The sequence below is a fragment of the Protopterus annectens genome, chromosome 1.part0, assembly GCF_019279795.1.
Source record: "Protopterus annectens isolate FY-2018-M chromosome 1.part0, PAN1.0, whole genome shotgun sequence".
Lineage (NCBI taxonomy): Eukaryota > Metazoa > Chordata > Ceratodontiformes > Protopteridae > Protopterus > Protopterus annectens.
Window position 1 is genome coordinate 698,887,692 of NC_056725.1, and position 12,119 is coordinate 698,899,810.

Consider the following 12,119-nt stretch of genomic DNA (forward strand, 5'->3'; position numbering starts at 1 on the left):
ATTACTGTTGTGCATGTCTGATTTTATCTGTTTATCCATTCACCAAATTTAGCCTTCATTGGAGGGCACCTGGCATCTGGGGCAAGAAACACTGAAGAAGATGGCGTCGGCTGATGCCTTTATACTCCAGACGCTCTGACGTCGGGGAGGAGGCGACATTGGCCGATGCCGGACCCAGACTTTGGAATCTGGCCGACCGAAGGGCTGCCTGAGGCAGGACAACCCATATGTCAGGACTGCAGTTGCATATCTATCGGACATCTACATTTATGGTAGGTACAAAACTGTACTTTGCTTGTGGCCAGAGGTCTCTCCCAACCATCGGAAGTCCACATTCCCTCATTCAGGTGAACGTACATCTCCTCAAACCCCAACGTACACTCCTCCTTCGACTTCTACTCAAGATTCAAAGCCTATTACTCTGACAGCAGCTTCCCTTCCTCCGACTCCAGTAATGGATCTCACTTTGGAACCTGAGTCGTCCTTGTGGCCCTCGGTGCACTGGGCATCGGACTCTTCTCAGGCCAGTGGCTGTGCAGTGGAGGAGGGCATTCCTTTCTCCATGCCGATTTTTTTCTATGGCACCCTCCAGGGATCCTCTCTCTTTTACGGTTCTCGGTCCTCTTGAGTCTCCTGGTCTGGGGGATGGGCTCATCGGGGCGGGGTGTGACCCGAATTCTGAGGTTGTCGTGCTCGGTTCCGGGCTCCCATCCCTCATTTAGTGGACCAGCCTTCCAGGCCATGGAGGAGGCGCTTGCCTCCTCTGGCAAAGCTCACATGTTGGAGTCCTCTCCCCCCTCTGTGCTGCAACTGTCACAAGCCTCAACAACTAGACACCGGGCACAAGAGCCTCAGGTTTCTTCTCCTCAGGAGACTCCCTCTTTGCAGTCTTCCCCAGAACCTCCCACTGAGGAAGTACCCCACAAAGCACCATGTAAGAGGAAGGACATGGACTCCACTGAGGAGTCATTGACTGACGATATGGATTTTGATGACAGGAAAGGGTCTCCACGGTCACCTCTGATGAGGTGTCCTTTGTTGACATCCTCGACATCCTTAGACAGAGGGATGACTGGAAGCCCTCTAATCCTTCCTCTGAGGAATCCATAGTCCTGCAGGCTTTTCTTGCCCAGCCCCCCACCTCCTGGGTTACCCCGCCTGCCGATGAGCTCGTCCAGCTCATCGTGCAGTGTGCATGGAAAGCTCCTGGAAGCGATACCTAGGAGACCAGGTAAAATATTATCGCCCCCAGCTGAGCACCCACATTGGTCATGAGGTCTTCCAGTAGATGCTACGGTGGTGGCAGCTGCAACTAAGAAGGATTTGGCAGAAGAGAGCCAGACTGTCCATCTGCCCAACAAGGAATCTTGGGCGATTGACAGATTAGGGAAGCATGTGTTTGCTTCATCGACCTTCGCCGTAAGGTCTTTGAATTATTTGGCACATTTTACCACGCTTCAGTGAGATCTTATCAACCAGCTCTCTGAAACCTTGGCAATAGCTGTTTCTGACAAAATCTGTGACAATGTATCTTCTCAGATATCCACCCTAGAGTCCATTTCCAACTCTTCCATGCATCTTATTTCTCATGCAATGGAAGGGGCGGCTAGAGCAGTAGGTACGGGTGTAGTCGCCGGGTGATATGCCTGGATGCGCCTTTGTGACTTTGCGGACTCCTTTAAGGCTTCCTTCATGAATGCACCCATAGAGGCCGCTTCTTTGTTTGGCCCTAAAGTCAAAGATACCATGGCAAGGTGCGAACAAGATGGCAAGACCTGTCTGCCGTTGGTGTCAGACACTCCACTCCTCAGCAATTCTACTCCAGAAATCAAAGGAACAGAAAGATGTGGCACAAGAAATCACAGGGCTCTTTCCGGGAAGCACATGCCGAGTTCTCCCCTAGAGGCAGAGGAGGAAACTCCAATGTAAGTCACCCCTTTCAGGGCAGGGGAGGTCCGCAAAACCGGGGTTCCAGAGATTCTTTCTCTGGCCAACCCTATCAGTGCTCCTGAAGCATTGCCTGACTGCTTACCTCTGGAAGCGGTTGGGGGTTGTTTCTCCTTGTACCCCACTGCTTGGCAAAATATAACCACCGACTCTTGTGCACAACAGATAATATCCAGAGGCTATCACACCCCCTTCCATCTTTGTCCAGTCTCATCAAGAGTATCACCCGACGTCCCACTCAGTCAAAGTGAAGCAGCAGCACACGAAATCCAAAAGCTGCTACAAAAAAGATTCATCCAGACGGTCCCCCCAGACCAGATAGGATCCAGTTTTTACTCAAGGTACTTTTTAGTGCCAAAAAAGACAGGGGACTGGAGACCAATTCTGGTTCTCAGTACACTAAACAAATTTGTAAAAACAGAGAAATTCCGGATGGTCACGATTCAGTTTAGCCTTCCTCTTCTGGAAGAAGATGATTGGATGTGCTCTGTAGATCGTCAAGTTGCGTATTACCACATAAAAATGGACAAACACTCAGGAAGATTCCTCCAGTTTCGTTTAGGAGCCAGTCACTACCACTTTCGAGCCCTGCCCTTCGGTCTCTCTGCAGCCCCCAGAGTGTTCACAAAATGCATGGCAGTGGTTATCGCTCACTTGCGACTTCAAGGATTCCAGGCATTTCCATATCTAGATGACTGACTCCTCACCGCCCTCACCAAGCGTCTACTGGAAGAAGCCCTGCAGTATACTCCTTTAACAGCTCAAAGCCTGGAAATCACTATACACTGGGAGAAATCCAACACAACCCCAACTCAGTCTTTGGAATTTATAGGGGTACTGTTGGACACGAGAAATTGCACAGCATCCCTTCCGGAACACAGGCTTCAGAGAATAAGACAATTTCACCCACTGCTCTGTCACCACAAATCTACAGCTCGATCTACACTGCAGCTATTCGGGTCAATGGCAGCCTCGATTACCATTGCTCCTCTAGCCAGATTCCACATGAGGCTCCTTCAGTGGCTACTTATCACTCAGTGGTACCCCCTACAACATCCTTTGTCCTTTCAGGTAATTGTAACTCAGAGATGGAAGCAAGTTTTACTTTAGTGGACATCTCAAAATCCCCAACAATGGTTTCACCCTTTCAGCCCGCATCAACTGATAGCCACTGTGACCACTGACACCTCTCTGATGGGGTGGGGGGGGGGCTATGTCAGGGAAACTCGGTCCAAGGCACCTGGTCGGAGACAGAGGCCCTTTTGCATATCAATGTCCTGGAACTGAGGGCAGTGCTTCTAGCATTGCAAGCATTTCACTCCATCCTTCCATCAGGAACTGTTGCGATCCAGTCAGACAACATGTCAGTGGTCTGGTACATCAGGAAACAAGGGGGCACCAGATCTTACCCGTTATGCTGAGAGGCCTTGAGAATATGGCAATGGCCGATAGCTTACAGATGCTTTCTAATTGCAATGCACATTTCCTCTGGGAGCTCCCACGTGATAGCAGACAAATTGAGCAGGTGCATTCAACAACCTCACTAGTGGTCCCTCAATCCTCTGATAGCGGCAAAAATCTTCAACCGCTGGGACTAGCCTTGCTGTGACCTATTTGCCTCCCCAACCAACTACAAGTGCGCAACTACTTTGCCCTAATCCCCACTCGGGGACAGTCACTAAGGGACGCTCTAGTCCACTCTTGGCCCCCGGGTCTGCTTTATGCTTATCCTCCTCTTCCCCTCATCTCCCAATTTCTGAAGAAAGCATGACAGTTGAAAAGCAAAGTGATCCTCGTTGCTCCATATTGGCCGCGGCAAGTCTGGTTTCCCTTCCTCTTGCCTCACCTGCTAGATCAACCGTGGATCCTCAATCCATTCCTGACGTTGATCTCCCATCTGCAGGGTCTGATTCACCCCAGTATAACAACCCTGAAACTGACAGCTTGGTTTCTCCACTTCCAATGACTGCCAGGCATGAAAACCTCTCTTCCCCTGTGCGCAATATTCTTATTGCATCTCATAAATCGTCCACCAGACTAATCAATCTTAACAAATGGAAAAGGTTCTCTCTATGGGTAGCAAATAAACAATAAGACCCCTTGTCAACCCCAGTCTCTGTAGTGTTAGATTACTTATCAGATCTTTTCCACTCTGGAGTATCTGCCTCTACTAACTGTGTACATTTAGCTGCCATCTCAAACTTCCATATTGGTTTTCAAGATTCTTCACTTAAGTCACACAGACTCTGTAAGACTTTCTTGAAAGGGGTTATCCACCTAAAACCTCCCTTTAGAGAACCGGTACAACCTTGGGATTTGGCTTTGGTTCTGCAAGCTCTAACAGCTCCCCCCTTTGAACCTGCATCTTCATGTGATGTAAAATATCTCTCTTGGAAGACTTTGTTTTTGATTGCAATCACATCAGCCAGGCAATTGTCAGAACTTCAGGCCTTATGCATCAAACCTCCCTATCTTATCTTCCATAAGGGTAGGGTATCACTGAGAACTAATTCTGCCTTTTTACAAAAAGTGGTGTCAGAGCGGTCTATCAACCAATCTGTTGACCTTCCAGTGTTCTTTCCCAACCATTCTAACAACGGAGAGTATTACCTGCACTCCTTGGCTGTTCATAGGAAAATATGATTTTATCTGGACAGAACAAAATCTACCCGTAAATCATACCAACTGTTTCTGGCTTTTTCTGGTCCTAGACGGGGTCATCCTGTATCAGAAGTTACATTGGCTTCATGGTTGGGAAATTGTATTACTTTTATCTACAACAAAAACAGTCTCACCTTGCCTCATAGACTCAAAGCACATTCTACAAGATCTATGGCAACTTCAGCAGCTTTCCATGCTAAGGCTTCCCTCAATGATATTTGCTCAGCTGCAACTTGGGCCAAAACTCATACCTTTATCCTTCATTACAAGTTGGACTTGGCCTCCAGAGGTAGAGCTTCCTTTGGCTCCATGGTGCTGAGGAATGTTCTTTCATGAGGGCCACCCAGGGATACAGGTAGCTGGGGACTCTGTCCTATCAGTAAGGAATGAACGAAGATTAACAACATCAGATAAAGAAGTTATGTCTTACCATAACGTTCCATCTGTGTTGTTGATCTTCGTTCATTCATTACTTCCACCCTCTGTCCCCCATCCGGAGGTAATTGGTTGATCTCATGTACTCCTTTCTGGTAGGTCTGTTATGACCAGAGATAGCCTCTACTTCTATCTATCAACTTGCAAACTCGATCTGAGGTAACAGGGAGCAGAGCATTCTGGGTAGGACCTTGACTCGAGAGTTTTTGCCTGATGCGAGATTGATATTGGTCGGCTCGATTCCAAGGACTTAACCGATAACCCATCAGTAATGAATGAACGTAGATCAACAACACAGATGGAACATTATGGTAAGACATAACTTCTTTTTTTGTTCTTGATGTATAAGAATCATCTGGCTGGTGGCAGTGTTGCCATAAAATATTAATACTGGAGGAGTATTGTTAATCCTTCTCGGAAAGCATTGTGTGTGTGTAAGTAATATTTTACAAGTTTTCCTTTACTGTAAATAACACAGTACTGGAAACTGGAAGCCACAGTACTGAGTGCAAGGTGGGTAAGATTTTGAAGAGCCACTGATTTTAACTATGAGTGGCAGATTTATTTATTTATTTATTATTTATTTGCTGTTGTTAACCAGGATAGTCCATTGGGCCAAGAGAACCCATTTTCAATGGAGTCCTGGGGAGAAAAGCTCCATTACAGATTACATATTATAGAGTGTTATATGCAGTTTACATATTATAGAGATTTACATCCAAATTATTGTACATGACATCATGAGGAACAGTGATTACAATGAGTAAAGTTAAGCATTAATACAATCAAATAATAAAACATAGTAAAGTTGAAATCAAATAATATCATAGGCACAAGATAGGTGCATAAGGCTTTCAGGAGGATAGGAACTATTAAGGAATAGATTACTGTCTGAGGTGGAGAGAGTAAAAGGTGGAATACAGTAGAGAGTATAGAAAGATTATGTGGAGTAGGAGCAGGAGCATTCCCATGTGGATGATAGGTAGGAGTGGAGTGATTTTTTAAAGGTAGGAAGGCTAGTGATGGTACGAATGGAGGGTGAGAGGGAGTTCCATAGGCGTGCTAGTGAATAGGAGAGGAGGATTTGACCTGGGGGGCGATGGAGTCTATAGACTACTATCATGTTTTGATTAGTAGATCTAAGAAGTCTTTGAGTATGGTAAATTTTAAAGGTAGTGGACGGAGGGACAGAGGGATGGTTGAAAAATGAGTTTGTGTGCATGTGTTAGTTGAGTGTAGAAGAGGTAGTTGGGAAGGTCAAGCCAATTTAGTTTGTGGAGTGGTACACAGTGATGGGTTGAAGATTTATTGCTAGTGACAAATTTGGCTATTTTATTATAACAGGTTGAAAGTTTTGTTTTGAGAGATGATTGTAGATTAGTTAAAAGAGGGGCACCATAAAGGAGGGAGGGTAAGAGAAATGTGGTAGAGAGAGTGAGTTTGGTAATAGGTGAGAGGAATTGTTTGTGACGATACAGCAGGCCTAGTTTTTGGTGGTTTTTTTAATGTTTTGTAGTAGATGGGACTTGAAAGTAAGGTTATTATCAATTTGGACTCCTAGAAGCTTGGCTTCAGTTACCAGTTCAAGTGGGTTATTATTTTGACTGGTGATGGAGAATGGTTGTTGATCCATTGTGTTGGTTTTAGAGGGGGTGAATATCATTAGTTTTGATTTAGCTGCATTAAGTGCAAGATGGTTGTCTTTCATCCACTGTTCTGTGGTGGAGAAGGCATCTTGAGTCAGCTTTTGGAGAGTTGAAATGGAAGATGAAGCACAGATGATTGTAGAATCATCTGCATATTGGATGATGTTAGCATAGGGGATAGAGTGATAGTAGTCATTTACAAAGATATTAAAGAGAAGGGGTCCTAATATGGAACCTTGTGGAACACCTGTAGGGCTCTTAAGGAAAGAGGAGATGGATTTTTTCCACTTAACAGCTTGATGCCGGTCTGAGAGATAGCTGGTGAACCAATTTAGAGCAGAAGGTGAAAGGTTTAGCTTGGAGAGTTTAGTTAGAAGTGAGTTATGGGAGATAGTGTCAAAAGCTTTGGAGAGATCAAGTAGAATGGTAGATACAGTGAGGCCAGAGTCTCTAGCCTTGTTCACATTTTCGAGGAATGATAGGAGGGCTGTCATAGTGCTGTGATTGGGACGGAAGCCGTGTTGAGTAGAAGTTAGTAGGTTCTTGTCTAGTAAGTAGGGGAGGAGTTGAAGGTGAATACATTTCTCTAGAATTTTTGAAATAGGAGAGAGGATAGCAATGGGGCGAAAGTTGGTAATGCTAGTATTATTTCCTCCTTTATGGCAGAGAATTATATAAGCCTTTTTCCAGATTTGAGGAACGTGACTTTCTTGGATGGAGCGGTTGATTAGGATGCTAATTGGCAGGGCGATATTATCTGCAGCTATACTGAGGAAGTGTGAGGGGATATTATCGGGGGCATTTGTGCAAGGTTTTAGCTTTTTCAGAAGTTTTTTGATAGTGGAAGTAGGGATTGGTTCCAGGGAGAATTTAAGTGGTTGGGAGGTAGTAGGATGACAGAGTGGAGCGGGGGAGGAGTGGGGGGGGGAGGAAGTTGGAGGTGGATGGTTGGAGGAGAAGGAAGAGGTTAGTTTGGAAATGCAGTCAGTGAAAAAGGAGTTAAACTCGGTGGCAAGGTCATTGTCTTGTACGCTTGGATTGGGGTTTGGTTTTTCAGTTGTACTGGGTTTTAAGAGAGAGAATATACCTCTCCAGACGTTTTGTGGGTCGTTTTTGTATTTACTTTGAAGAGAAGAGTAATAGTTGTGTCGGTCTGCAGTGATAAGCTTCTTTACTGAGTTATGAAGAGTTTTGTAGTCATTAAGAGTAGTGGGAGATTTGTGCTTCAGATAGCGTGCCCAGGCTTTATCTCTTAGTCGTATGGTTGTTAGTGTATTTTTAGTTAGCCAAGGGGTAGTTTTGTTTTTTATTCTTCTGGTTTTTAAGGGAGCATGTGCATTTAACAGGTTTAAGAAAGTGGAATTAAAGTGAGTGATAGCACTTTCCAGAGGAAGAGTTTTTAGTGGGTACCAGTTAAGGAATTTTAGGGAGTTAGAGAAGGCTTCTGGGTTGAAGTTTTTTTGGTCTCTGAAAGTGATGTAGTTATGGGAAACTTGTACGGAAGAAAAGAGGCGAGTGGCAAAGATGGAAAGGTGGTCACTTAGGGAGTCAGGAAGAATTCCACTATCAGGGTAATTGTTGGGGTGAGAGACTAATATCCAATCTAAAGTACTGCCAGAAGAGAAGTCTTTAGAGGGCCTAGTAGTGGAGTTGATGAGTTGAGTGAAGTTATACAGGTTGATGTTAATGGAGGGGGTATGGGATTGAATGGTAGACCAATTGATGTTAGTGTCTCCCATGATGATGGTTTCATTAGAAATATTGGAAGAGAACCAGGAGAGGATACCTTCCAGTGTGGGGATATTGTCGCCTGGGGGAATGTAGAGTGAGGCTATGCATATATTTTTGTGTTTATTTAATCGAAGTAGGCCTATTATTAATTCTGCATTGTTGAATTGAGGAATAACTTTATTGTAAGGAGTAATGGATAGGGAGGATGAGTATAGTAGAGGTAGTAGATGAAGGTTAGGTAAAGTAAGAGAAGTATTTGAATGGAGAAGAGTGTATACTTTGGATGCATGTTTGGGTTTTTATGGGATATTTATGGTTACTAGTTAGAGAGATTAGGGATGTGTGGTGTATAGAGAAAGGGGTTGATGGGATTTGTGGTGGAGGAAAGTTGTGCAGGGGAGGGAAATAAAGGAGGAAGGGGAGGAGTTGTGGGAGAGGAAGTAGGTGTGGTTATGTGGGTATAAGTATGGATGTGGTGGGGGTGGGTGAGATTTGGGGGTAGGGTAGGGGAGCGGAGTGAGCCTGAAGGGCGAACGGAGCGGGGAAGAACAGAAGGAAGAACCAGCAGCAGAAAAAGTATCAGCCACTGCAGCTGTGAAAGCAATATAAGCAGGTAGAGTATGTAAATAAAAAGGTAAGATAACTAACTATCAGAAGAGAAACAGAGGGGCAAGTTATTTATGGTTATCTGTTCAGGGGTGGAAGAACCAGGATATAGTTGGAGAACAATGGCTCGAGAGATACCTAGGCAGCTACTTAGGAGGGGAGCCAAATAAAAATAAAAGATATATTGCCCTATGGATAGTAGGTGCTGCCACCTAGTGGTGAAATAGAGATAGGCAGGCTGAAAAAGAGGTGGAGGACACTTAACCTGTACGGAGGGAAAATATGTAGGACTCAGATGACCAGAGGAGGGGAGTAAGGTCTTGTGGTCTACGGTAGGCTGCTGGCTCACTTACAAGGGAAGTTATAGGAAAATACAAACATTAAGTAGGTAGTTTGCAAAGACAGATTGTCAGAGTAAAGCCTATGTGGGTGTTGCAGAAATTCACTTGAGGCACCAGTAGGCATGTACAGTATGCATTTATGGCCAGTATTCCCTCGCATATTTATTGAACAGTGGTGTGGCTCATGAGACCGTAGTTCCTGGCATTTCATGTTAATTTGTGGAAGTAGGTGGGATTGTTTACCTATTAATCACATTGCCAATAAATGGATGTGTGGGGAAAAGAATAGGAAATTGTAAAAATTATAATGTGTGGATGTCCACTTCGCTCAATGTTTGCATATTGTATAAATTAAGTAGGTAAAATGATAAAATGAAAGAAGGGCAGTGGCAGGTTTATGACAGTGCTTAAGTGCCATTACTTCTTGCATATGAAAATGATGTGACAGATGGTGGTAAATGAGAGGAAGAAGTCAGAGAGAGCAGTATTAGACTTAGACAAAGGTAAGGAATTAAGGTTAAATCTGAAAAAGAAGGCAGGACTTTGAGAGTAAAGAAGTAGAAAATATATAGATAAATGAGGAAGAAGAATGTTCTGCCAATTGTTAGACAAATTAAGAAGTAGAAGAGCAGTGAGGGGTAATAATGTAAAATGAAAGAAACATCTTTGACTGGTATTGGTGTCTTTAAAAAAAAAGGTAATAATGAATGATAGACATTTCTTAAGTTTTGCAAGTTGCGTAGCCAGAGTTTATATTTTAACTGAAAGCTCTGAAAGAAGAGGATGGCTTTTATCAGAACCAAATAAAAAGAGAGCAGTTAGGGGGATAGTCCAATGGAAAAAGTAGGGGGTACCTCCAATAAATTGACAGACTAAGTGGATTGTATGTTTTTTGTATAATGTCATAGGAAACTGTGTTGTAAAAGACAGATGGTTTCCACAATAGTTGTGTGAGATCATATTTTCAGTGTTTCCGTTAAGGTTATAGTATAAATTAATGCCATGTTATTGTGTACAAGCAGCAACCTTCCGTTAATGTTTCTCCCTTTTCTTTGTCAGGTTTACAACTCCACAAAGACCACTGGTTCATTATGAGCAGCAGTACAGACATGAAGCTGTGATCAGTGGTGATCCTTCATCTGGAGGTTTGGGTAGCCAAGAAGGCATCATGGAGCACCAAAAGCCAGGTAACAGCTTCTGTAAACATGTCAGACTAGTAAGACACTGACATTAAGCTTACAGTTTAGGATGATAGGCATAGCTAGATTCCTTCATCTCTGGCAGCAACTTTTACAGTACCTGGCAAGAAAGTGTCAATTCTCCAAATACAAGACAAGTGGGTAAAGATGAACCCATGGGAAGAATATAGTGGTATCTGCATGCTTGTTATATCAGTATATCCACTGAAGTTGCCCAAATACAAGTAAAAGAGTGTTATTTATACTTGGTACTTTCACTGCCTCAAAAGCCTCCACTTATACCACTGCAAAATAATACAGTTCTGTAGCATGCAATTGTATTACCTGTTATAAACATGGGGAGTCATGAAGGAGGTAGTCAAGGTTTATGTACATGTTGGTTGTTCAGCACAACCAGACATTAGAAAGAGGGAATGAAGTAATGGAAAGTTCTAGTTATGGACGATAAAATGAGAGTAGAGCTGCAAGCTGTGTGTTATGTTTGTGTGTGGAATAGTCTGGCTTCATGGGAATCATAATTTATGAAGTGTGCCTAGGTCTGTCATTCTGTACAGTAAATTCAGCACCCATTGTCTTTATGAAGGTGTTGGCCATAATGGCCATAGCCTTACAGGACAAGAATATCAATGTGTCTAATTCAAACGGGAAAGGGATGATGATTAAATGGGGAAACTCAAGAAATAAGGAGTGACTGGGATTTTAGATACAGATCCATTCGGAGAATAAAAATAAACGTACAGAATATTATAGTCATACAGTAGAAAGTATCCTAATAATTAAACCAACACAGGAATAGAGAAAAGAGATTCTGCTGATAAGGAGGACTGCAATTAGGGGTATAGAGAATAGGCAAGTGGGGGCTAGAATTTACTGCAGAAAATTAGCAAAGGAACCAAGGTATTTGGAGCAAATAATTAGTGAAGGAAAGTAGAATGGGAGGAGACCAAGAATACATTTGGACTTCAGACTAGAGATTGCCCTCCCTATCAAGGGCTGATATCAGAGTATAGGCAAAGAGAAATGAATAAGGGGATCCTAAGTGAAAGAACAGGTAGAGCTTTTAGTTGAATATAGAACATAAGCTGCTGTTAAACAGGGATAATTAAATATTACATAACTACAGGAATCAATCAATGGAGGTTAGAAAAGATTGGGAAGAGAGTTTGGATAAGTAATTCACAAAGAAACAATGGGAAATATATGTATAGCTCCCAAATATGCAACAGAGTGTAGAAGATTTAGGATTTTTGCTTGGAAGTGTTTGCATAGGTATTTTTATACCCCAAGCAGACTCCATTTTGTTTTTCTCAGATAGATTGCAAATGTTGGAGGTGTGATGGGGAAGACAAAGGTAACTGGGAACATATTTTTGGGAGTATAATGAGTTGGCAGACTTAAAAAAATTCCCTGCATACTACTCTGTCAGAAATATGGGGTGAGCAAATTGGTGTAACTATGGAAATTATTTTTTGAGCGTAGACTTAGTAAGGCCTTGCTGAATTTAATTCTTGTGGATGCCAAAATATTAATTACTAGATAATCAAAAAACAAAG

The 12,119-nt window shown here is 43.2% G+C and overlaps 1 protein-coding gene across 3 annotated transcripts in view; it reads left to right on the plus strand.

Moving 5' to 3' along the window:
• The window catches only part of SIPA1L3 (signal induced proliferation associated 1 like 3), a 3,185,962-nt gene that overhangs the window by 1,745,160 nt on the left and 1,428,683 nt on the right, over positions 1 to 12,119 (plus strand). For all 3 annotated transcript variants that reach the window (XM_044062280.1, XM_044062270.1, XM_044062288.1), the window contains exon 12: positions 10,427 to 10,554. In XM_044062280.1, coding sequence (XP_043918215.1) covers positions 10,427 to 10,554 — 128 coding nt within the window. The remainder of the gene's footprint in view (positions 1 to 10,426; positions 10,555 to 12,119) is intronic.